The sequence below is a fragment of the Wasmannia auropunctata genome, unplaced genomic scaffold, assembly GCF_000956235.1.
Source record: "Wasmannia auropunctata unplaced genomic scaffold, wasmannia.A_1.0 LD335047.1, whole genome shotgun sequence".
NCBI lineage: Eukaryota > Metazoa > Arthropoda > Insecta > Hymenoptera > Formicidae > Wasmannia > Wasmannia auropunctata.
The window spans coordinates 106899-130800 of NW_012027843.1; the positions used below are offsets into that span (position 1 = coordinate 106899).

Genomic DNA, 23902 nt, shown 5'->3' on the forward strand with positions numbered 1-23902 from the left:
CCTCGGCGGCCGCCGCCGCCGCCGCCGCCGCATCGATCGGAGCACCCTCTACCACCCGCGGTCACGATTGGCCGCCGAGACGCGTCGTTTATACGCTTGCGCGTCCACCTGCAGTCGAAGGGGCGCGTACGGAGGTATGTACGGGGATCACGAACGCGACGCGGCGCGCGACGCGACGAATGGATTGATGATTTAGTGATCGTCTTCGATGAGCGAACGAGAAATGATCTCTGCTATTAGCGAGCCTCGCATCGGCGACGCAATTAAAATGCATGTCGTTTAGGTACGTAATAATTCTCACGCGAAATTTGTTTACTTCACCGAGGAGAGGACTCTCGCGAGTCGCGGCCGCGTCGTACGCGTCAGCGCCACATCTGTAATCTGTAATTGGAATAATTTCTCTATTATATACAAATATATTTATGAGGACTTGAGGTATATAATTATATGTATATAATTATATTGACATATACATTCATTTTAGGAAAAAAGAAGGATTGAGGATGCCACGAACACGACGCAGCGCGCGACGCCACGAATGGATTGATGATTTGGCGATCTTCGACGAACGAACGAGAAATGCTCTCTGCTATTAGCGAGCCTCACATCGACGACGCAAAATGCGTGTCGTTTAGGTACGTAATAATTCTCACGCGAAATTTGTTTACTTCACCGAGGAGAGGACTCTGATCGCGAGTCGAGGCCGCGTCGTATGTGTAAGCGTCTTTAATCTGTAATTGGAATAATTTCTCTATTATATACAAATATATTTATGAGGACTTGAGGTATATAATTATATGTATATAATTATATAGACATATTTATACATTAATTTTAGGAAAAAATGGAGCATTGAAGATGCTTCTATTCCAACATTTTTACACACATACATATAAATTTGCAAATAAATATTAATAACAGTAAAAAAGAGATTTAAAAAAATTAAGTAATAAATGTATTTACGCGATATTTTGTCCCGAATAACATTAACAGATCCTGAATGACGAGAATTTTTTTAGTGGCCATTTACGAGCCGCGATTAAACGACTGTCCATGACTCACGTGTACCGTGCAATGGCCGTGTACTTCATCCATTTATCGATGTTAGACAAAAAATTATCCTGCCGCTCGCTTATGCATACTAATTTACGATCGATATTTCGATGGATCGTATTCACACGGTCATTGTACATGGCGTAATATAGCGGGCAGTAACGATCTTTTTTAATGAGAACGCGGCCGTTGAACGCGCAATCTGCAGACCGGATGATCGTTTTTTTAATCGCAGTCTGCGGTACGTTGAACAATTTTAAGTATTACAAGTCGCAAATTTTTACTTGGAATAAAAAATTGCCAAGAACTTTTAATTCTTAATTTCTGGAAAAAATTTCTTTCTCATAATATTTTAATCCGCGAATTCTGCGCATATATAAGAGAGGAAGAAAAAAGAAAGGTAGAAAAAGAAAGACAGAAGAGAGAATATACGATTGTAAGTTATGATACTGGTTGTGTGTAGAGAGTTCTTTATAATTTCAGTCGATAATCTTGGATAGCATATTAACAACTGATCCAGAAAAAGATCGCTCGTTCTATAAAGGGACGTGATAAAAATGAAGGGTAACAACCCTTGTCGTTGATGTAACACGTCCATCGCTTTCCTGACGATAAAAATAATATTATCAATAATCTACATGTATCCCGGTTGATCGCATTATCCCTTTACCAGCTATGTGTGTTCACGTAGTGAATTTCACTACAGAATGCACAAGGGGAACGCTACGATTACATAAGAAAATTGCAATTATTTTCGAAAGTTATATTTAATATTCTTATCATTACGTACATATCAACGTTGCACTTAAAAAAATTTTGGTAAAAAATTGCGCGATTGAGTAATTTATTCCTAGGAACATAATGAACACAATATCTGTTATGGCGGTAGCTCTATCGGCTCAATTAGCATATCACGGTCTCGTCTGAAAACAGAAAAGTGATGCATACCTGATTATTGTCCGAAAGTTATTCGAACGTAAAATACATGTATATTTATTCTGCATATAAAATATTGTGCTGCATATGGAATATTTTTATATTAAATTAAGTTTCTTTTTATCTAAAATTGCAAAGTAAAGATATCAGTTGTACGCGCGGACGGCACGTATTATGTTTGTGAGCGAAAAATAAATAATGGAAGTTTGTAAACGAATAATATTTAAAGTGAAATAATCGATAAATTGAATTAGAATAATCATAACAAAAATAGTTTTTCTCACACACACACACATACACACACTAGGTCGTCAGAATTCTACGTAGAAATGTCCGTAATAATATATTCAAGAAAGAAAACTTTATTCAGTTATTATATGTGTTATTTAATTTTATATATTAACTATCTCCACTATAAATCTTTATGGATATAAAAATATATACTTAACGGAATTTAGAAAATTTTAATATAAGATACTCAAATGAAATTAGCAAGGTTATATTATTACACTTAGCGAAACAAATAACTATGCATTATAGATACTCCTATTTGTTTACGCAAGAGCGTGAATTATAAATAAGTTGTTATATTCTCTAACTAAAAAAGCTGCCATCAACATTTTCAGATTTAGATCAAAGTTATTCCATTTTATAATAGCTATTTTTAATATTAATATTTACATTTCATTTCTAAATTTAATTTTATATTTATAAAGTATATTTGATTGAAGTATGTCAGTTATATTGTTTTAAGTAATAGAGTTATAATAGAGTTTTTTAATTTTTATGTAAATTTAGTTTATATATTTTCTTATAGTTTCACATTTAATATATTATAATTAAATAATAAATTTTATATATATATATATATATATATATACTATATACATATATATATATATATATATATACATATATATAAAATTAATGTCAGATTGGGAATGATTCAGAACGAATTGATTGATTCTACTAATACATCGCAGAACTTTGATGACAAATTAATAGCTGTCAGCTGCATACCGATGCGCGAAGCGGAGATTTGTTTTCTATATACGAAATGAAACGAGTTTAGAACCCTGCGAGCTGTTATATCAACCACCGTCCCGCCGCGGCCGTTACACGATAGAAACAATATGGTGTACGTTCGAAGTGTAATACCTCTGGTACCGGTGGTAGGAGGAGGGGAAGAGGGGTTGTCATAAGTGATTCGGTATGCGCATACGTGATGATATAGGTCGCCGCGTAAATGCCCACGATGTTCGATCGAAACTGCATGCACAGGGTGTTCAATTGTAATCAATGGAATAAAAGTATCTTGGAAATTGAATTAGGTCGGATATTTTTACGATGATGTACTTTATGACATTTTCAGGAGGAAATGACTTTATTAAAATAATGTTTGTGAACGTGTCGAAATGATACAAGGATCATCTCTTTATCATTTCTTTAATTTATTTAAAAAATATATAATATAATAATTTTTATTATAATTTTTTGAACACTTTTGCCTACTCTGGCGAATCTGGCACTGGACACGAAATATTTTGATCAAATATTCTTTCCTTGAAGTCTTAAAATATCATAAAAAGAAAACTGTCTGGCCCGTCTTAGTTTTCAAAATATTCATTTTATTAATTATAATTAGATACCGTGCATGGTTGTGTGCTGCAAAATTTTCTGTTATATATTTCTGTTATATAAAATCTACTGTTATATGATTCGCTCAGAATTTAAATTCAGAAACATGCATAAATGCCTTCCGCGAATAACTTGGGGAAGTTCCTTCGATCGAACGAAACATGTCAGTTATTAAGCGACCTTCGAGAAGAATTATCTTTTATCTTTCTTCCCTTTTTTCTCGAAAAAAAGTAGCGAAACTATAGATTTTTTTCTTCGTAAATGTGCTTTCGCTAAACGTCACGTCTCATCGAGTTTGATAATACGGAAATTTCCAGAGACGCCACAATCCATTAACCCCCCGAGTACCATCGGATGTGCCCTCCTCAAAAGCGCAAGGGCTCGTAAATTTGCAAACTCGCGCGCGTCACGTCGAGCCTGATAAAGCGCGGAAAATTTCGAAACGCCATACGGCCTCTTCCCTCGAGTATCGAGAAGAGAAATATGCGGTCCGTAAACTTGCGAACTAATGCGTCATGGCGTTAACTCCGATGACACAAAAGTAGGATACAACTTCAATAAAACTCGATATAAAAACGATTATGATAGAACTTTCAGAAACAGATTTAAAATTACTTGTATATTTTAAATATAATAATCAAATTTATCTTATTTAATTTTCAAAAATAATACAAAAAAATCGAAAGAAGTATTTATTTTATTTTTTTTATAAATCTACTATTATAAACCTTTTTTTTTATATTTTGCTATAAATACTTGTAAATTTTCAAAATGCTATGATGCACTTACACTTTTTACCTCAAAGTATTTTCATTCATGATTTTACTTGAGAACTCGATGAGAAAAGAAGATTATATTTATATCATTAACGAACGTAAAAATACCATTGGTATTGATCGTACAAAAATACCAAAATATTTATTAGATTTATCCATTATCAAAAATTGCAAAAGCATTAAATTTTCAATTCGTTAGAAAAAGAAACGTTAGCGAGACACACTCTAAAGAAAAAATGTCTAATATAATTTTCAGAAACTCTATTTGTAAACAAGCAATTTTTCCGCGAGACAAAGCGAGGATTGAAATTTTTTACCTGAAAATCTGCGTTATGCTGCTGGACGAACTGCAATAGGTCGCGAGCGACGGATCATAACTTATCAAAGTTTGTCTCGCGTCTTCGCACCAATTCCACAAAATGATATTCTGATTCCGCGCGGTGAGATCCGACAGGAGCAATGCCAGATTTTTCGCGACTGTGGCATCAATCCTGAGTACGTGACGACCCTCCACTATCACTGGCAAACTTATCGGCCTCTTGTCGCACCTAGATACGCAACAAAGTCGCAATTTCGAAATAACTGTCTTTCTAAAATACAAGATGTTATATATGCAAAAAAAAGCGTAAAACGCGCGTATAGTATTGCTTTTTGCAAAACATGGATTAATTTTTTCATAAGAAAAACATCGAGACTTTAATATTTTTTCGAAAATGAAAAGTTTCTCGCTCTCAATTTAAGCTACGATATAAAAAAAAACATATAAAAGAAAATAATATTATTTGTCGTGAATTCAACGAAGTATTTATTCAACTTGGCAAGACATTGAATGCTGTTTAAAAATTTGCGGCATTTGACCCTTTTATCGAGGCACCTAGTATACGCGCGCGACCGAACCGTTTCTTACGCGGATTTGCGGTGGGACTTACCACGACATTACTCGCTCTCGAAGGTACTCCGCCGCTGGGAAGCTTAGGGATTGCTTCGGCGATACGAAGAGTACGGTCAAGCCATCAACGATTCGCTCTTCGATCAATAACCCAGGTCGGGCCGCGAAATAGAGTAAGAGAATTAGATTTACCGCAATCCCAGCGATCATACCGTACTCCAAGCCGACCGCCAAGCAACATAATAACGTCACTATCAACGGCACTAGATCGATTTCTGTCCAACGTCAGAGAAAGAGGAGACAGTTAATCTTAGAGAAACTTGATTAACCGCGCCAGATATTTTATAACGAGCTAACTTTCTCGATCGAGTGTTGTATTATTTTTGCATCTTAATCGTAAGAACAATAGAATTTAACGTATAATTACAGTTAAAAAATAGTAATCCTACTTAAAGAAAGCATTTATTTTTATTTAATTAGAACTTATTTTTTTTACTTTTTAATTTATGGGAACATAAAATATATTACAATTACTTTCAAATTTTTAAATTGATTAATAAATAATTCTCAGTTATAATTAAAAAAAGTCTGGAAAGTATCGAACGGCATAATAATTTAGAGATATTTGGAAAATATTTATAAATAATTAATAGCTTACTTTTTGTTCTCCAAAGAACAACAAAAATATGCGTTTCGAACATGTAGAACATCGCGATTATGATGACAGCCGCCAACGTGGCTTTGGGGATAAATTTGAAAGTAGATGTCAACAGGCCGCATGCCAGAAGCACCAAAGCGCCGGTGATAACACCACTCATCGGCGTTTTCACGCCGGACGCATTGTTAACGGCGGTACGAGTGAAGCTTCCAGTCACGGGCATCGATCTCACGAAGCTACCGCATATGTTGCAAAGGCCAAGCGCAAGCATCTCTTGATTGGCGTCAAGAGCCTTTCCTTTCGCTGCAAATTTGTCAAAAGTTTTCGGACATGTCATGAAATTTCGCTTCATAAACTATCATTGAAGAAAATAGCTCAAGAATCCGATAACTCGATAATTTCCAAAAATGCATCTTGCAACGAGATAGGAATCTATTCTTTTCCCTTCGAGAGAGCAGACATTTAAGAAAATTTACGCGTCAGAAATCAACGAATGATTCGTGACGATTTCTTTCAAAATTATTGCGAGATTTCAAAAAAAGCAAATCATATCATTATTGATTGTAGTTATTTCCCTCTGGGACTTAATCGAAATGGGACCCTTTTATATAAATGTGCTAGCAGTATTTACTCACCAAATGCTTTAGCGATGGCGATGCTCTCCAAGATGGCGATGAGTGGTATCGAAAGGATGCCGCTGCCAAGTTCGCCGACTGCATCTGCGAAGGTATACGTACGGTTTCCGTTCACGACGGTAAACGGAGGTAGGGAAAACGATGGCAAACCCGCCGTTATGTTGCCCGTAATTTGAAAGGGCTTGATTTCGTGAGAATATAGCACGTAAGCTATGAGAGTTCCAACCATCACGACTATAGCGTTTCTGGCCAAGGAGATTAGCCACATGAATTTTTCGAAAGGAGTTCCCAGCTTCTTGCCGGGCAGTTTCTATTTTTGAATATTTTATTCTATTAATTATACACTTTTTCATTGTATCTTACTAAAAAAATAACCGCATCACAATAAAAAACGCGCATTTGTTTTTTTATTAAAATATTTAAGGAGACTCTGCAATAATTACTCTGACACTTAATCTGAATTTAAAAATAAGATTTTTTCAGAAACGATTAATTAATCCGATTGAAATTTGTATAGTTAAAAAAAAACTTACAAATAACCCGTTAAATTTCATGCGCGAACAATAAAAAATATTGATTTAATAATGAGAAAGTTTGCGATTAAAAATGCTAAAATATGTATTAAAAATCCTTCCTAAGAATGATTTTTTTTGATAATCTTTGTAATAATTCGACAACTTAATCGATTGTACCTTAAAAAGAACCAATACCACCATCGAGCACACTCCTAGCACTGTGTCCCAAGGTTGGGTTTCATTTATGTGATTAACAACCTTTGAAATAGAATCGATGAAGGAGTCGCTGCGCCCTTTTATACCCAGCAAGGTACCTAATTGAGAAGTAGCGATAATAATCGCCGCGGCATTACTGAAGCCGCAAATTACAGGCATGCTTATGAAGTCGACGAGAAATCCCAAATGAAGCACGCCCAGGATTGTGATCACAACGCCTGATAAGAAACACATGAGCACCTGAAAACGATTTCATCCGGATCTCATACAAAAAAATTAAAGTGAAATACTTATCTTGCAACAAGATCACAATCACGGATAATAAAATAATTACAAGTTTAAGCGAGTAATTTAAAAATAGAGACGCAAAACGAATATATTAATTAGAACAAAAGAGAGTACATTGAATAAATTATATTACCTCGACACGAGACGAACATATTAAATAAAAAGTAATTGTATACTGTATAAAGAATAAAATTAAGTTTCGAAATGTTGGACGAGAATTAATAAGCGTCACTTACGGCGAGATCCTCTCCCAGATCGGTCACGTACTTTTGTACCATTAATGCCATTATCGCAGTAGGTCCCACTGTTACATCCTTGCTACTACCGAAGATTAGATAGACGAAGCAACCCATGAAACTGCTGTACAGGCCGTACTGAAGTTTTCAAAAGTTCACCTAACGAGAATTGTCTTTCCAACTGTCGTACGTTAGATTGGTCGCTCGTTGGAGAGTTTGTCAAAATACTCGAGAGATTTAATTAACCGAGCGAAAAAATTGCGTATTATAGTTCCACGAGTGTACCGTTTTCAAATTAGGATCGTCGTGAGTTTTATAACCGTGAATTAACTCTTTACGGTTTATTCGAAAATTGTTTGGGAACTGTAGTTAAATGCAGGGAATTGATATTTCTGTTCCAAATAGTTTTAACATTCGAGGATATGGTTAAGGTATTTTAATGGATTTTTCGGAGAATTTATCGCTCATGCTAAAGTATGTTGAAATTTAACGACAGCTTTAATTCGAACATCATACGCAGAAGGAAGTTTGTGTGCAGCAAGTACACAGTTGCAAGTATACGCTCGTATCGTGTACCCACCTGTGCCGGAAGTCCAGCCACTATTGCATACGCTATGCCCTGCGGTATCGCGGTCAGACCCACTGTCAACCCTGCCAAAGTGTCCTGCAGAAGTTTGCTCCAACTGTACAGAGGTAGCCATGCTAGAATCGGTATCCTCCGTAGGAGAAGCCCCTTGAGGTTGCAACTTTGAGAGAGTGCAACGTTCGGCCCTATGATTTATATAATGAACACGTGAAAACAAAAATGATTGCAAAATTATTTGAAGCAAAAATTAAAAAATTCCAATTTTGTAATTAAAGTTTATAATAAATTTTGTAATTAAAATCCGTATAAAGATGCCTGGAAATGTTAATTCGATTATTTAATAAAAATAATAAATATTTGGAAGGAGTAACTATGATAATAATATCTAAAGATAATAATTTATTCAAAATTTAAATGAAAAATGTTATTATAATAATATAAAAGCATTAATATTTATTTTTTTATATAACTTGATTTTAAATATCATAAAATTTCAACTTTAGAACAAGATATCAAAAATTCGAAAATTGCGAAGATAAATTATCCATGAAGTTTTCATTTATAAAAAAGATGCTAACATTTAATATATTTATTTTCACTCATTAAATAAAGACAGATAAACGAGATTTATTATATAGACATCAGTTTTTCTACGTTATTTAACTGGTTATTTATCAAAATACATGTTTGTCGAACGCGAAATACATTAACGATATCTAAGCATCATTATCGACTTATCATCATAGCTACTGTATTCATATCAGGAATTGCAAAACTACAAAACTAATCATAGTCACGCCTCTCAATGCTGTGACGATAGTTGCGATATCGAAGGCCGCGCAAACATGATACTACAAAATTGCAACGCGTGCAAATACTTCTTTCTATTAATAACCGGCTTTGATATTCTATTAAATAATATAAATTTATTGCACTAAAATATATAATATATATAATTGCATATCATATTTATATAATATTTGTATAATATAAGTAATATTTATATAATATGTATAATTATATATAATATATATAATAATTGAACAACGTCTATTAATTATTTAATGAATTATACATACACAGTGTCATAGTCTCGATACACTTTAGTTTTCAGAGTATAAGTAAAATAATGTTCTGCTGAAATTTTTCACACAATCGCGAAATTGACATGTATAAAACTGTATAACTTTCACTATATAACTCAACATGAACTTTTGAAAAGAGACAAAAAACCTATTAAATGACAATTGTTGGATAAAAGACTTCTTCTTCAGCACAGTGTTCACTAAACACTGATACCTTTAGTACTCTTGATAATCCACCACTACGCGGAATGCAATGATTTTTCAAGTTGATTAGCAGCTTGCGATAACGCATTAAATGTGCCATATGGCGATCATTGAGATAAGATTTTTTTTCAAACAAACGATAAACAATCGAAAGAAACAGTCAATTTAGCATTACAATCTCGTAAAATATTTAACAACGGCATAATTCTCGAGGTATTAATTCGCATATCATGTGATAATGTCGCAACGGTACTATCAATATACACAGCGGCACACATATGAGCATACACAGACCCATTCGTGAGCGTCACGTGAGAAAGATCTGTGTAGAAAGATCATGCGGAATTAACACATCTTTCACGCAACATTAAATCTATCGGCAGTTCTAATCGTCAGGATTTTTAATTATGTTTAGATGTTAATAAAGAAATTATATGCTCAAGCATTGTGCTTTAATTATAATTTTTTTTAGAAATTTTTACGTTTTATAAATCTGATGTTAAAAAATAATTGACAATGTCATTAATGTTTTATTAAAATATATTGGTTTATAAATTCTTTAAATTTAAAAAATATATATATTACCTATTTTAGCAAGTTTATATTTTATTAAAATATATCGATTTATAAATTCTTTAATTTCAAAAAATATATATTACCTATTTTAGCAGTAGGTTTATACATGTTTTTACGTGCATATACACATATATGTATATCTATGTATTTGAACTCTCTTTTGATGATATAATTATCAAATTTTCTGTCTGGAGGAAGGAAAAACAAAGCCAAGATTAATTAGTTACTTGCTTCGAGACATGCACATGGTAGCGAGATTTTCATTAATCACCAGAGCATACCGCGTCAATGATCTGACATATTTACCAAGTACATACGGATGCTATTATACGTGATGAGAAGAGTAAATAAACAGTTAATAGGATACGCCGCTGTCTGGGAGATTCTGATAACGGAAAACAAAGAAACAATATTGTCGGTTAACTGTTTGACGTAACAATTTTTTTTTGTCTCTAATTATTCACTCATTAGGTTGTTAATTAAAGAGATGACACGATATGATTCACATTCGTAGAAGTAATGTATTTAGTTATGTAAAATATTTGTTCTTTATATAAATATCTTTTTTCTTTTATTTACGGCATTCCTCACATGTGTTATATTATATTAAAAAATAATTTCCTCGATAAATTAATTAGATTATACGTATACATCGTCATTTTTGTAATACAAATTGCAAAAAATGTGTTTCGAGTTAATTTTTTTTTTTCAAAAAGTGCATTATTCTTATAAACTATAGGCTGCGTTGCGTTATTCACTACGAGTACTGAAAAACAGTATACGTAACGTGAATTATAGAATATAGATTTTCAGTATTCGCAGTAAACACAACTATAATATCTCTATATATTTTCTCAAAAAATTCTTAGTAAAAAATTCTTCCAGGAAAACATTAGAGAGTTTCTTGGTCAAATTTTTATTTATTCACATCTCATGTCTCTAGTTATTTTTCTATAAAAAAAAATTCAATTTCCGCAGTCGGTAGGACTCGAACCTACACTCCCAGAGGGAATCTGATTTCTAGTCAGACGCCTTAACCACTCGGCCACGACTGCTACAACGGTTATAAATTTTCTTTAACAATAGTACTATTTTCATGAATATCAAATATTGCGACTAAACTTGCCTATAATAAAAATTATAATAGACAATAAAACCATAAAAAATTCGTGATATAAGTATAAGTAATAGAAACAAATGCGCATTGCTTTTAAATATATTTAAAATAATTAAAGAATAAAAACACAAATTATAAATAATAAAACACTTTGCAATGAAAATCAATGTATAATAAATAAAAAAATAAATTGAAATGATATAATAAGTAATACAAAACATACAAAACACATATATGAGAACGCTCTCCTGAGGTGATCGAATGATCTTTACATTTGCGTCATGATAATAATGTATACATTGTGGGAATGACACGGAAGTGACAGTTCGATCGAAATCGAGGATGATAGCAATGACGCTTGGCACAAGAAACGCGTCCGAAAGAGTCGAAGCGGAACTTACTCGAAAGGAGCGGTGTCGTTTCGTCGAATCTTCCTCGTAAAAGCGACATTTCGCGAAATCAGACGTGCTACATACTAGAGAAACGCGAAGAACGTACGATGATTCGAGCCATGTAATTCTTCGACTAGAGAATGTCGATAAAGCAGAGCACACGCGATCGAGCGCGATCACGTGCATAGTCCACGACAGTTCATGAGCGATATACGTGGCGTATCGTATCCTTTGCGGCCTCGAGCCTGCTTGTCGCTCGACATATGACGCGTGCACATATATACATATACATACATGTGATATCACTTCTAATTTTTTCTTTATCTTATATAGCTGAACATAGTACTGTTGCATAATAAATTCGATATACAACATAATGAAACCAGCTTTTCTCTCTCTCTCTCTCTCTCTCTCTCTCTCTCTCTCTCTCTCTCTCTCTCTCTCTCTTACTCTCTCTGAAGAATAATTAAGGAACACAATTTTTTTTTCTCGATTTTGATGTTGTCTAAGAGTCAGTAATAGAACAGATCAAATTTTTATAAGTACTCTCTCTAGTAAGGCTGAAATCGTCGAATAAAAGAAGCATTTCAATATAGAATGATAATTAGAGACATAAATAAATATTTTAAACAAATTTTTATGGTTTTAAAAATACTTTATAACAGCTAGTGTTAAAAGCATTTAGAGTTTTCAAAAATATTTTTTAAATCTTTCTTATTATCAGCTATTTCTGAGAATTAAAAAATTTTTATAGATAAATTTTTTGTCTTTAAGTCATTTATTTTTAATCTTGTTATAAAAAATTAAATATTAAAATATTTCGAACATAAAGTGAAATGTTATTATATCATTTTATGAATGCATTTAAATAGCCACATATTAATTCTTCCGTTAAAAATATATACACTAATTAAGGATGAATACATATATACACAACAACGTTTTTTAAAATTATCTACATTAAAATAAAATAATTCAAACTGTAGGAAATAACTGCTTTTTTTTAATAAATATGTCGGTATGAACTTGTATTACTCGGAATTGATTTGAATTTTGCATGTACATAGCATATCTCTGAAAAAGTGCAATGTAATTGGCAATGATTAACACACTAATTGCAATCTAATCTAGTATGTGATAGCGTTGTTTCCTGCCATTGTTTGTCCCTACTTTAGCCTTGGAACAATTAACACAAAATTTGTTACTATTGCAATTTATGTATTAAACGACAGTTATGTTAAAGACAAATAAATTGAGTGATTATATGATATGAAGACTATGAAAAGTCTTCAGAGAAAGATGTATCTACATACATCTGTATCTCCCTGATACAGATGTATGTAGACACATCTTTCTCTGAAGACTTTTCATAATCTTGAATATCTGAATAAAAAAATATATATTCTAGATATTTTAGAATTTAAATGAATACACTGTTTAAATACTCGTGCATCAAAATTGTCAGTAAAAAAAAATTTATAAATTTTTTAATATGATTTGAGTTGTTTTTTTATCTTCGATCTTAATAATAGGAAAAATTAAATATTAATATTTAATATTTAATCTTTCCCACTTCAAACAGTTACAGATGTCAAACTGTCAGAAAGACATGTTCATATATATAATCCTAGATTCTCTGGATTTGTGCTAAAATATTCTAAAAAATCGATTAATTTTGAATGTGATTATAAATGTGACACCTTTCTGTCTGAAAGACTTATAAATCATAATGCACAGATATGCTTGATTAAACATATACGTATAATTCTATAGATCCTCTTTTGGATTTGTGGAAAATGTTATGAAAAATATATATATAATTTTACATTCTCTGGAAGCGCTAAGATATTATAAAAAACTGATTAATTTTGAATGTAATTATATAAACCTGATACACTATTACTAATAGATAGAACATACGTATTATTAGAGGATATTCCCTGATTATATTCATATGCTTAAGATACTCAAACGTATAATAATATATATGTATGTGTATATTCCAAATTGAATTTGCTTAGCTTATCAATCGATCAATAAAGCATAAGTGTGGAAATATTGATAGAAAGTATATCACATTCGATATCGTGAGAAACGCATTTCGTGCGCACGAGGCGCTCCGATATCTAAATTAATCTGCAATTTAAATAATATAACTATCCGATCGCGTCGTACGTATAAAATTAGTACGTTACATTGTAAGCTGCAATTATCACGGGAATCACAGCTACGAGGCGGTGAATTAATCAGCGTCGTGTCATCAAGCAATTAAACGTAATCTTGATGACTATTAAGGCAAACGTACGATATAATGTTAACAGAGGAAGAAAAGATATTACAGGGAAAACCCAGAAATGATTTTTACTCATATTTAATCTATCTTTGTGTTTAGCCTACTTCATGCTCGTCTATTGTTAACATAAAAATTATTATAGGAAAAGATGAGATTGAAAATGTAACATAATCATCCGATAATTTTTCTATTGCGTTAAATGTTTCAACTGTACTTGTTCCGACAGACTTTGTAGAGTAGTATGAATTACAGAGAGCGAGGCAAACTCGCACATTAATTTTGATCACCAGATGATGCTATTAAAAAAAAAACCGAATATTAACGATGATGATGACGTCGGAGCTAAATTCCGGAATGCGGAAAATATTCATTCGATCCGTAAACAGCATTCTTTCTTTGTGAAACTCGTTAAAACTTTGCACAGAAATTACTAATACGATGATTGTGATTACCATTTCAAATTGGCGTGTCAACGATTTCAAAATACAATCTCACGGAATAAACAAACATTGACATTTTCGATCGTCGAGCAAGATCTCGTATCTAACAATTTTTCGTGCGTTTTATATATTTCGTTTTATACTTCGAACCACGCGCGGATCACAGTTTGATCTTTGAAACGTAATCTTTATTCAAAGTTAGAAACGTAATCGGATGTTATTAAATTGATCTACAACTTACTGACGCCAGTAAACATGTTATAAATGATCTATAAGGAATTTATTGCGCAAAATATCATCTTCAGAGTTGAAACCCGGATCTTCTACTTTCCGAAATAATATCTTTATTATTATAGATATAAGATTCCGCTAGACAATCTCGAAAATGCCAATAAGTATTTATTTATATTGTAAACACGTATCGTCGCTATTTATTTATTAAAAATGCATTTTGTTTTTACAGAATTGACAATATAATCACAATATTAGTAGAACAAAAATATTTGTTGTAACTTTATAAACATTCGACAATTAAAATTGATGTTAAAACTAGCAAAAATTACAAAAAATCAAATGTTATACATTATCTGTATTAGCAACTATGTTACTTAATTTTTGTAATAGGATAATTATCAGAGAAAATTTATTTATGAAAATAATTTCAAATTATGAAAAGTTAACAGGAAGAATTATAAAAAACTACAATTGCATATAAAATCTTTTGTGATGCAATTGCAGCATAATTGACGTAATATTTTTTTCTCATCGATATTAAATTGCATTTTTTTATAAATATTATGATTTGTTGCTTTTTATTGCTGTTATTAGAAATATCTTTATTAAAAAATATATATATATTTATAATTATGAATAATAATTATTAAATATCTATATATTTACAAACAGCTTATATATTAATAAATATCAAGCTCTCTTTATTTTAGAATCAATATTCAGAGAATGTTATGTTAATAACAAATACGCGAGTACTTTTTCCTTCTTTTATTTCAGAATGTTCGAAAGGATCGATCATTCTATTTCGTATTTACACAATTCATGACAAAAAGGTTTATTCGGTCGGTTTTGCAACAAATCATTCATGCGAATCGATATAATGATATATATTACGTAAGATCGTATCGTTCGACCATTCGGAAGCAATTTTTTTGCAGACATGATTCCTCTCAGAGACACGTTCAAACATTCCTGTACTATCTTTTGCAAATTATGGATTATATAAGTACTCATATTAGTTACAAATGTGTGTCAAAAATATTTTACAATTCTCATACATTATGATCGTGAACGATTTGCTTGTTTAATTGAATTCTAATTTTTTTTATTTTATTCAGAGAGATTAAAAAATATTTTTCGAATCATCTTAATAAGAAGAATTACTCATCGGGAAAAAAAACAGGAACTAACTTTATGTTTTTTCAAAGAAATGTATATAGGAATGCGCTACTGTCTCACAGCTAATTATTTCGCACAAATATCAGAGGAATTGTTACCCGTGTGTACTTAACCTATTAAATCAATTATATCGAGTTTAGATATCCCGCACATGTTATTCACATACTGCGCGATCACGAATTTAATTACGATTGATAACGATTATCGAGCAATAGCTCCGGACAGGAGAGGCCATCGCGAGCCAACAAAAAGCGAACGACGAGGATGGGATTCGAACCCACGCGTGCAGAGCACATTGGATTAGCAGTCCAACGCCTTAACCACTCGGCCACCTCGTCTGGTCCCAAAAGGAAGTGCGTTTGCAAAAGCAATTCGTCCGTTATAATAGATGAATCATCCGTCACCGAAATTATATATGTCCTAAATAGTGAATAAAGTTTTCACAATAATTTCTTCCGCGAGTCTAGAAATACAAAAAATTCGATTTATCTATAAAATATTTATTAAACAACTTAATTTTATATATAAAAAAATTTACACTATGAATTATTAATTATATACATAATAATAGAAGCAGAAGGATATATATATTTATTACATTATATAAAAATATTTTTTTGTATTTATTATATATGTTATAATATATAAAAAAATTTAGGTATTGTATATTATATATATTATATATTATATATATATATATGTATATATATATATATATATATATATATAATGTAATATTTCTTTACAAATTCTTTAATGAGTCTTTGATTAGTTTCAATTTTTTTTTAACAAAAATTTTGATAGAAATCATTACTTATCTCTTATTAATATTTAATATTACATCTTTATAGATACAGTCAATTTAATATTTTGTCAAAACAAAATTTATAATAATTGAATTTAAGTGAAGAGTACAATTTGATTAATTGTTTATTTCTTTTAAATATAGTTTTGTAAAAACTTTCTATTAGTTTTAAATTAAAAAAAAAAGTATCTTGATATTTTTATATAAAAAGATCAATTTAAATTTGGCTAAAAGTCTGCAGCTTAAGAAAATATGTTATGTAAACGAGAGACATCTTATATACTTTCGCCTTTATAGTTTATTTTTGCATTTTCTATATTTAGTCATGCGAATTATCTTAGCTTTGATCATTCGTTTCATGAATGATCGAATTTTGCACGGGGAACTTCATCGTAGCGACCTCGGAACTTACGCAATCGTGTACAACGTGAGATTTGCCGGAATACTGCGAGATCCAATTGTCTCGCTCCAGCGATCACAAATAATTGGTACGATCGGACCAATTCCAACAATTCTAGGAACGTCTTAAATCAATCGCTATACTTGTTGCTTCTGATTAGAAGACGTCTAATGTAATTCTTCTTCATTCTTTCATAATTATTGCAAAAAAAGGATTTGCTAAAAGATTGGCTTTCTTATATCAAATAAAAAAATGAATTGGTTTCTTCTATAAAAGGATATTGCTCTAGAACTGAGAATGATGAATACAATTAAGAAATCCAATCTATATTTCAGTTAAGATATTTTCTGTAAAGTTAAAAAGAGAGCTGGAGTATATTAAAATGTCGAAAAATTTTCTACTTTTAGAAAATTTTTCCTTAGATTGGATAATTATCGATAATTGCGTTATGAATATCTAAAATCGTTTACATTATCGAATGAATTCAAGATGATATGTAAGATATAAACTCAATATTGTAAACATACGTGTACATCAATATCAATATTTCGGACAAGATAATCTGCCAGATATAAAAACGACAAATCATTTTGTCATATACTTGCGAGTCACGATATGCGGTTAGCCAAGCGGGTCGCGGAAAATACGGATGTGCTGAAAAGCCAGAATTACGCAACCTCATCGACGATTCAGAAAAGGTAGGAGGAAGAAGCATCAGGAATTCGAGCGAGAACAGAAAGGCCGCGAGACGCGCTGTCGTTTCTCGTGGAATGTGCCACCGATCGAAGATTAAGAAGCTAAGAATTTTCGCCGTTCTCGCAATGTACACGTGTCGCTCGAGCTTACTTTACACGATGTTTCTCCTTTGCGATACTATTTTACATAACAATATGCATGTAGCATTAACGTATTCATTTAAAAATGGGACAAAAATTTTCGGTATCCATAAAATTATTTTTTCAGATACGTTTCAAGCTCATTTATATAATTAACAGTTTATAAAAACGGCATTATGTAAACTATACTTTAATAGCCGAGGCAAGATATATAATTTAAAAGAAATAAGTTCACGTTTTAAATTGCTTTCTAGTCAAACACGACGTCTTTCACCGTTATATGAATTTCCGACGTTATATGAAATTTTTATTTTTGCAGAATAAGATAAGTGTAATATATAAGACGAACTGAAACGTAGATATAACAGTTTTTCTGAACTAGAATATATATATATATATATATATATATATATATATACACATAAGTAATTATTATTATTAACAATTTTTATTACTAAAACAAGTTAGTAATAATATGCTCATAATTCATAAATAAAAAATTATCATGCTTTAAGTCTTTGTGGATTGTTTTCTATAAAAACATTTTTAATTGTTAAGTCATCAAAATTATTGAAATTGTGCTACAAAGTTTCGTCTTGGAATGGAGTATTTCAATGGCTATCAAATATTTGGGATCGATAATTCGATCAATTAAAAAAATAATCGTACAAGCTGGCGTACGACATAGAAAAAGAGTGAGACAAAGAACAGAAATTTTCCGCTACCTCATGCAACTTCGAAGTAATCGATAAAATCGAACGACAGCCGCCAGAGTTACACGTCAAATGGCACGCGATTAATGTAATACGATTCATGTAATGCAATCGAGTTGTATGTATTTACATACGTTCGCGATAATGCCTCTCATGACGAGATTCAATTATGCGGATTGTTCGTAAGAATGAACAGCACGCACACTTCTTGACGCACATCTCTTGTTCTCAACGCGCAGATGAATGTAATGAAAGATGTCACGATACTATTTCTTTTTTCAGCTAAGAAAAGAGATTAATTCGAATCTACATTATTTTTCTCATCAATTATCGTGGAGCAACAGATAGAAATTAAACTTGTCATTTAGAGACAAGGAAACAAAACTGGCTTTTTTAGTTATACTTTAATTAAATAAAAATTAAATTTTTATAATTTTTATTAGAACTTAATTAAAAATATTATTATGAATTCATTGATGTCAAGATAGTTTGTAAAGATGTCTTCTACTATATAAAGATAAAACATATCTTATGCTTAATTAAAAAAAATATGTCTAATATCTTTACTTTTCTGTAAATGTTCCATAAACGAAAAGAAAAATAAGCAAACGATATTATTATTGATAAAAGTTTAATTGTCGATTGATTTATTTCTTTTTTACTTGCTACGTTTTTCAAATTGTAATTCAAAAAATGGATTACATTTTAGTCAGGATCTACATTTTACATCGAGCATAAGTTCCGACGATTACGATTAGAACTGAAGTTCTGTGCTATTAGTGCTCGCTTAATCTCTAGGAATTTTACCGGGGAAATAGCTTTAATCGCTTTAATTTAAAAGCATTAATTTAATAAAATAGCGAATCGAAGCATTTCGGTAACGGATTGACACAACTACTGTAACCGTCGTTATCGTTACTTTAAACGTCCTTCCTCAATCCGCGATGGAGATTAACGAACGAAAGAGATAATGTCTCGCGGAATGCGGCATGTAAGGCTTTATGGTAATGAGATGTGCTTGCGCACAAGCGGTGTTCCTATTGAAAATTGTGTGCTTACGCTTACGCAATCGCGCTCTACGCGAACGATGCGACGCGAATACGTACTTGTTACGATCTGATATAACCACTACTTTCCGAATTACGTTACGATAACTCGGCAAATCGCGTCTTATTCGAATCGAGTAAATCGGAATTTAATTGGGAGAAACTCCGTCTTGATTTATCAATAAATTCTGGCAAACAACTTGACAGTTTGATAATTAAATTAATTGCGATTGTTATCTTAATGTAGATAAAATATATAAAAAAGGATTTACAGACACATACGCATAATTAGAAAGTACAAAGATCTTTTATATATTTTATTTCCATATTTATAATATAAAGATAAATATCTTTATATTATATTATTTATAATACAACAATAAATATATAGATGATATTTGTAAATTTTATAAATATACTATTAAAAACATATTCATACATTTTTTAAAATTAATTCTATATATATGTATATAGAAGCTTAAGAAATAAAAATTCTGTTAAAATTTACTTGAAATTAACTGAAGAGTATGATTTTCAGTTCAGATCTGAAGTTTTTACATTGTCAACAGTTCTTATTTTTAATTATTAATTATACTTAAATATATTTAAATTGTATTAAATTGTACGTATCTTCATTTCAGAAAATCTTCATTAAAGAAAGATTGATAGAATCAATTATTTAACAATATTAAAGACAAAGTAATTGCACGCTTGTCTTTTTTACATATTTTATCTGTATGAAGATAACGGACTTAATTAATTCGATCATGATTTCGAGTTATTTTTCAGAATTTTGTCACTCAATCAAAACAAAACGTCAATTAACCTCCGATGTATCCGATTTACACAATGTGTATATTTATGTAATTATTGATTATACGTATACATAATATTATTGTACAAATTATATATGTATATATGTTATTAATATTGAAAAGAGTCAGTTAAGCTATATGATAATTATTGCTAATATTTTTTTCAAAAAAAATATTAATGTATCTATTTTTTAAATAAAAATAATATAGAATTGGAATACTCCATTTATCAGGAGACACAGTAGTGTCTCGATGTCAAGTATGATACTGAGACCGTTCCGTGGCTATAGAAATTACACTATTATAATATTGTGCAATATATTAAATTTATTAAGAGAGTGCTCTCATTATTAAGAGAATTTTCTCATATAAAACTTCGCAAATCTTTTTAAATATTTTTTGAAGTTTCTTGAAATTCTAGATCTTAGAAATGTTTCAAAATATTTTAATAATATATGTATACAAAATTAATGCAATTACAAGCACTAAGAGCTTACTTACATTTACTTGGAGACTCAAGCAAACATTGTCTGACGTAATTAGAGAGATCAGAAATAAAAGAAGAAACAAAAAATCGAAAAACACTTTTTTTCAGGTTGTATGAATAAGTATATATGGAGAAGAATGTATGTTTTTAGCTGTTAATTATTTTAATTGTTAATTGAGCTAATTACGGTAATTTAGAGTGGAAAATCTTCAAACCCATATGCAAAATTAACAGAATTTTTACAAAACTACACTTTTGTACGAACGATTTTGTTCACATCCACAGAGAGTTAAAATGTTTTTAACATTTTCATTTGTTTTTGCTTTAAATAATTATACAATACGCAATTACGTGCACCGTCGCGAAAGATTTTTGTCGCGTTTATTACGTATACCATTATAACTAGGATATTATAATAATTAACCTGCACTAATTAAAGTAGTCTGATTGTTCTTGAAACTTAAAAATAGTAAACAAAAAATTTTACAATTAGTAACGCAGAATTTATTTTTCTTAAAGAAGAAATGCCTATTATTTATTGTTTTTTATGTTATTAACCTGCATTAATTAAAGAAGTCTGAAATATATTTTTGTCGCGTTTTATTACGTATACCATTATAACTTAGATATTATTAATTAAAGAAGTCTGATTGTTCTTGAAACTTTAAACAGCAAATGAAACATCTTGCTTTTCTTTATTACTTATTTTCCTTAAGAAAAATCAGCTATTATTTATTGCTTTCAAGACGAGAACAGCCCCTTTAACTAATCTATAGAAGTACATTAATTTTAATCAATTAAATGCGTAGAAAGTTAGACATTGTGTTCACATATACGCATTCGGAATAAAGTTCTTATTGGATTAGACTTACATTATGATAATTATATTCCATTTGCGATATATGTGAGAGAGTATGCGAGTATATTATTGTAGGCATGCATGTGCGTTGTGACGTAAGAGAACGGAAGCAAGATAGCAAAGCGCAGGCAGTAAAAATCCTCTGGTCACTAGAGGAAGGCTCCGCTCCTTATCGCCAACATTGCATGCGGAGCACCAAATTATGTAATGTCGCCGTTGGTAAACAGTGATTATCACCACATTCCGGTGGAATAGTCAAAATTTCGCTGTACGCTTGCATGTGCAGGCTCCAAAGTTTTGACGAAAATTGAGAAGACGTTTTTAAATTTTTTTTTACTATCAGGAAAGCAAAAATCTCTTGTTCGCGTGTAAAAACGTAATAATATGAGTGCATCGCGAAATCCACATTTCTCTTATTGAAGAAATTTAAAAAATGATACAAAAATGTAGTACAGCGCTTGCATCATTTTGCATTTTACATTTAGGAAATATAAATAATTTATAAATGTAAGAGGAATAAAAAACGTACACATTACTCATTCCCGAGATGCGAATTAATGGAAAACCCATTTCCACGATAATGTCAAAATGTCATGTAACACGTCAAATTAATTCTGCCCAACTTTATAATAACATTACACATCAAGTTATGAAACAGTTTTTGTGTTTTAGAACTTACATTTATTTTAATATCTATACATTTGTATGTTACGAAAAAGAGATCTGTAATTAATATATTCCTGTCGACACGAGAACGTTTAGCACGCAGCACGTGATAACGATAATTCTAAACATCGTTATTAAATTGACATAATTGACGTCGTTATCGATTCGCATTTTACCTTGTTGCGGTTCTCCCTACGATTGTGATTTAAGCACATCGTGCACTTCGTAAACACGTTTATCGGTTTGTGAGATAGGTCGGATTGATAAAGCATTATGCACGGATTGTGTGCGTCTATTAAAATGCAAATGTATGTTACACGCCGCCTCGTTTCATCAATTATTATATTTTCCATTCAAGTAGATTTCCACCGTGTATTTTTGATTTCAGAATCCTCGTACTACATCGCGCGGACATTTATTAATCGTAAGAACGTTACAAATTCTCGATATAATTATCGCTTGCAAGTGCTTACTTCGTTGCGCTTTATTTTTAGTTATTCGATCGAAAAGAAATTTTTACGAACGCATTCTTTCTTGCACCGGTACTCTAAATCGCTCCTGTAAGCACGTTACGATTTTACACTTTCCATCTGCCGACCTTCTTTATTTCCCCTTTTCTTTCCATACTGTAGCATAAACACGAACTATTCTACCGCACGCGCACGAATGCAACGTCACATAATCAGACATATCGGATATATCACGGCCAACGGTGTGTGTCATTATTTCGAATCAACCGTCATAAGACACGAACGTCGCGCTACGCGACGATACCTGGCGAGCATCGTGATCATTTGCGTATATACATATAAATGTACTCAACAACAATCATCAGATATAAATATTTGTTTTGTGGCTGTTATTTCTAATTTATCATGTCTAAAGATTGTATGTACATACGTTTCACGCAGAGAGCTCGTTCTCGTCCCCGAGATGCTCTTTCCACAGCGAGCATGACAACGCTGCCGTTTACAGATATCTTCCCAAATAACAGACTGACATCAAAAGACTGGCATTTACTTTGGATCTATTGTGTTTGGAAAGCGAACAGTTATTACATTATTTCATTTTTATCATTTAAGTGAACACAAGACAAGGAAGGAATGTCACAAGTGCCGATAGCGCCCTACAGGAATGCAGCCCTAAACGTTATTAGGTATGTCATCATCTTTAACATCGCTATTTGTTATAATTTATATATAAGAGAAATCCATTAAAAAATGTTACTCTTGAAAAAATTTTTCTTTCGTTTTCTTAAAAGTATTATGCAATGAATTTTTTTTTATTTATAATCTTTTTCTTTTGAAAAATATTCATCTCTGAATACAC

The 23902-nt window shown here is 31.4% G+C and overlaps 2 protein-coding genes and 2 non-coding genes across 6 annotated transcripts in view; 1 reads left to right on the forward strand and 3 right to left on the reverse strand.

Annotated features, from left to right (window-relative positions):
- The first annotated feature begins 116 nt into the window (after positions 1 to 116).
- Positions 117 to 23902, forward strand: part of LOC105457764 (sodium-independent sulfate anion transporter-like) — a 40830-nt gene continuing 17044 nt past the window's right edge. The window contains exons 1-2 of the mRNA XM_011702610.1: positions 117 to 383; positions 485 to 635. Of these exons, the coding sequence (XP_011700912.1) occupies positions 547 to 635 (89 nt within the window). The 5' untranslated portion in view covers positions 117 to 383; positions 485 to 546. The remainder of the gene's footprint in view (positions 384 to 484; positions 636 to 23902) is intronic.
- Positions 431 to 12009, reverse strand: LOC105457765 (sodium-independent sulfate anion transporter-like). 3 transcript variants are annotated; one of them, XM_011702613.1, is made up of 10 exons: positions 11810 to 12009; positions 8421 to 8611; positions 7841 to 7978; positions 7278 to 7556; positions 6586 to 6895; positions 5951 to 6253; positions 5333 to 5567; positions 4721 to 4951; positions 964 to 1976; positions 431 to 731 (listed from the first exon to the last, which is right to left on the reverse strand). In XM_011702613.1, exons 1-9 carry the CDS (start codon positions 11856 to 11858, stop codon positions 1931 to 1933), a joined length of 1782 nt encoding a protein of 593 aa, XP_011700915.1. In that variant the 5' UTR covers positions 11859 to 12009; the 3' UTR covers positions 431 to 731; positions 964 to 1930. The 3 variants fall into 3 exon arrangements, with proteins under 3 accessions (XP_011700915.1, XP_011700916.1, XP_011700917.1); XM_011702614.1 differs by lacking the exon at positions 11810 to 12009 and adding an exon at positions 9506 to 9768; XM_011702615.1 differs by lacking the exon at positions 11810 to 12009 and having other exon boundaries at positions 7841 to 7999; positions 8421 to 8491.
- Trnas-aga lies at positions 11265 to 11346 on the reverse strand. The gene has a single exon. It is a non-coding gene; the product is annotated as a tRNA-Ser (tRNA).
- Positions 16203 to 16284, reverse strand: Trnas-gcu. The gene has a single exon. It is a non-coding gene; the product is annotated as a tRNA-Ser (tRNA).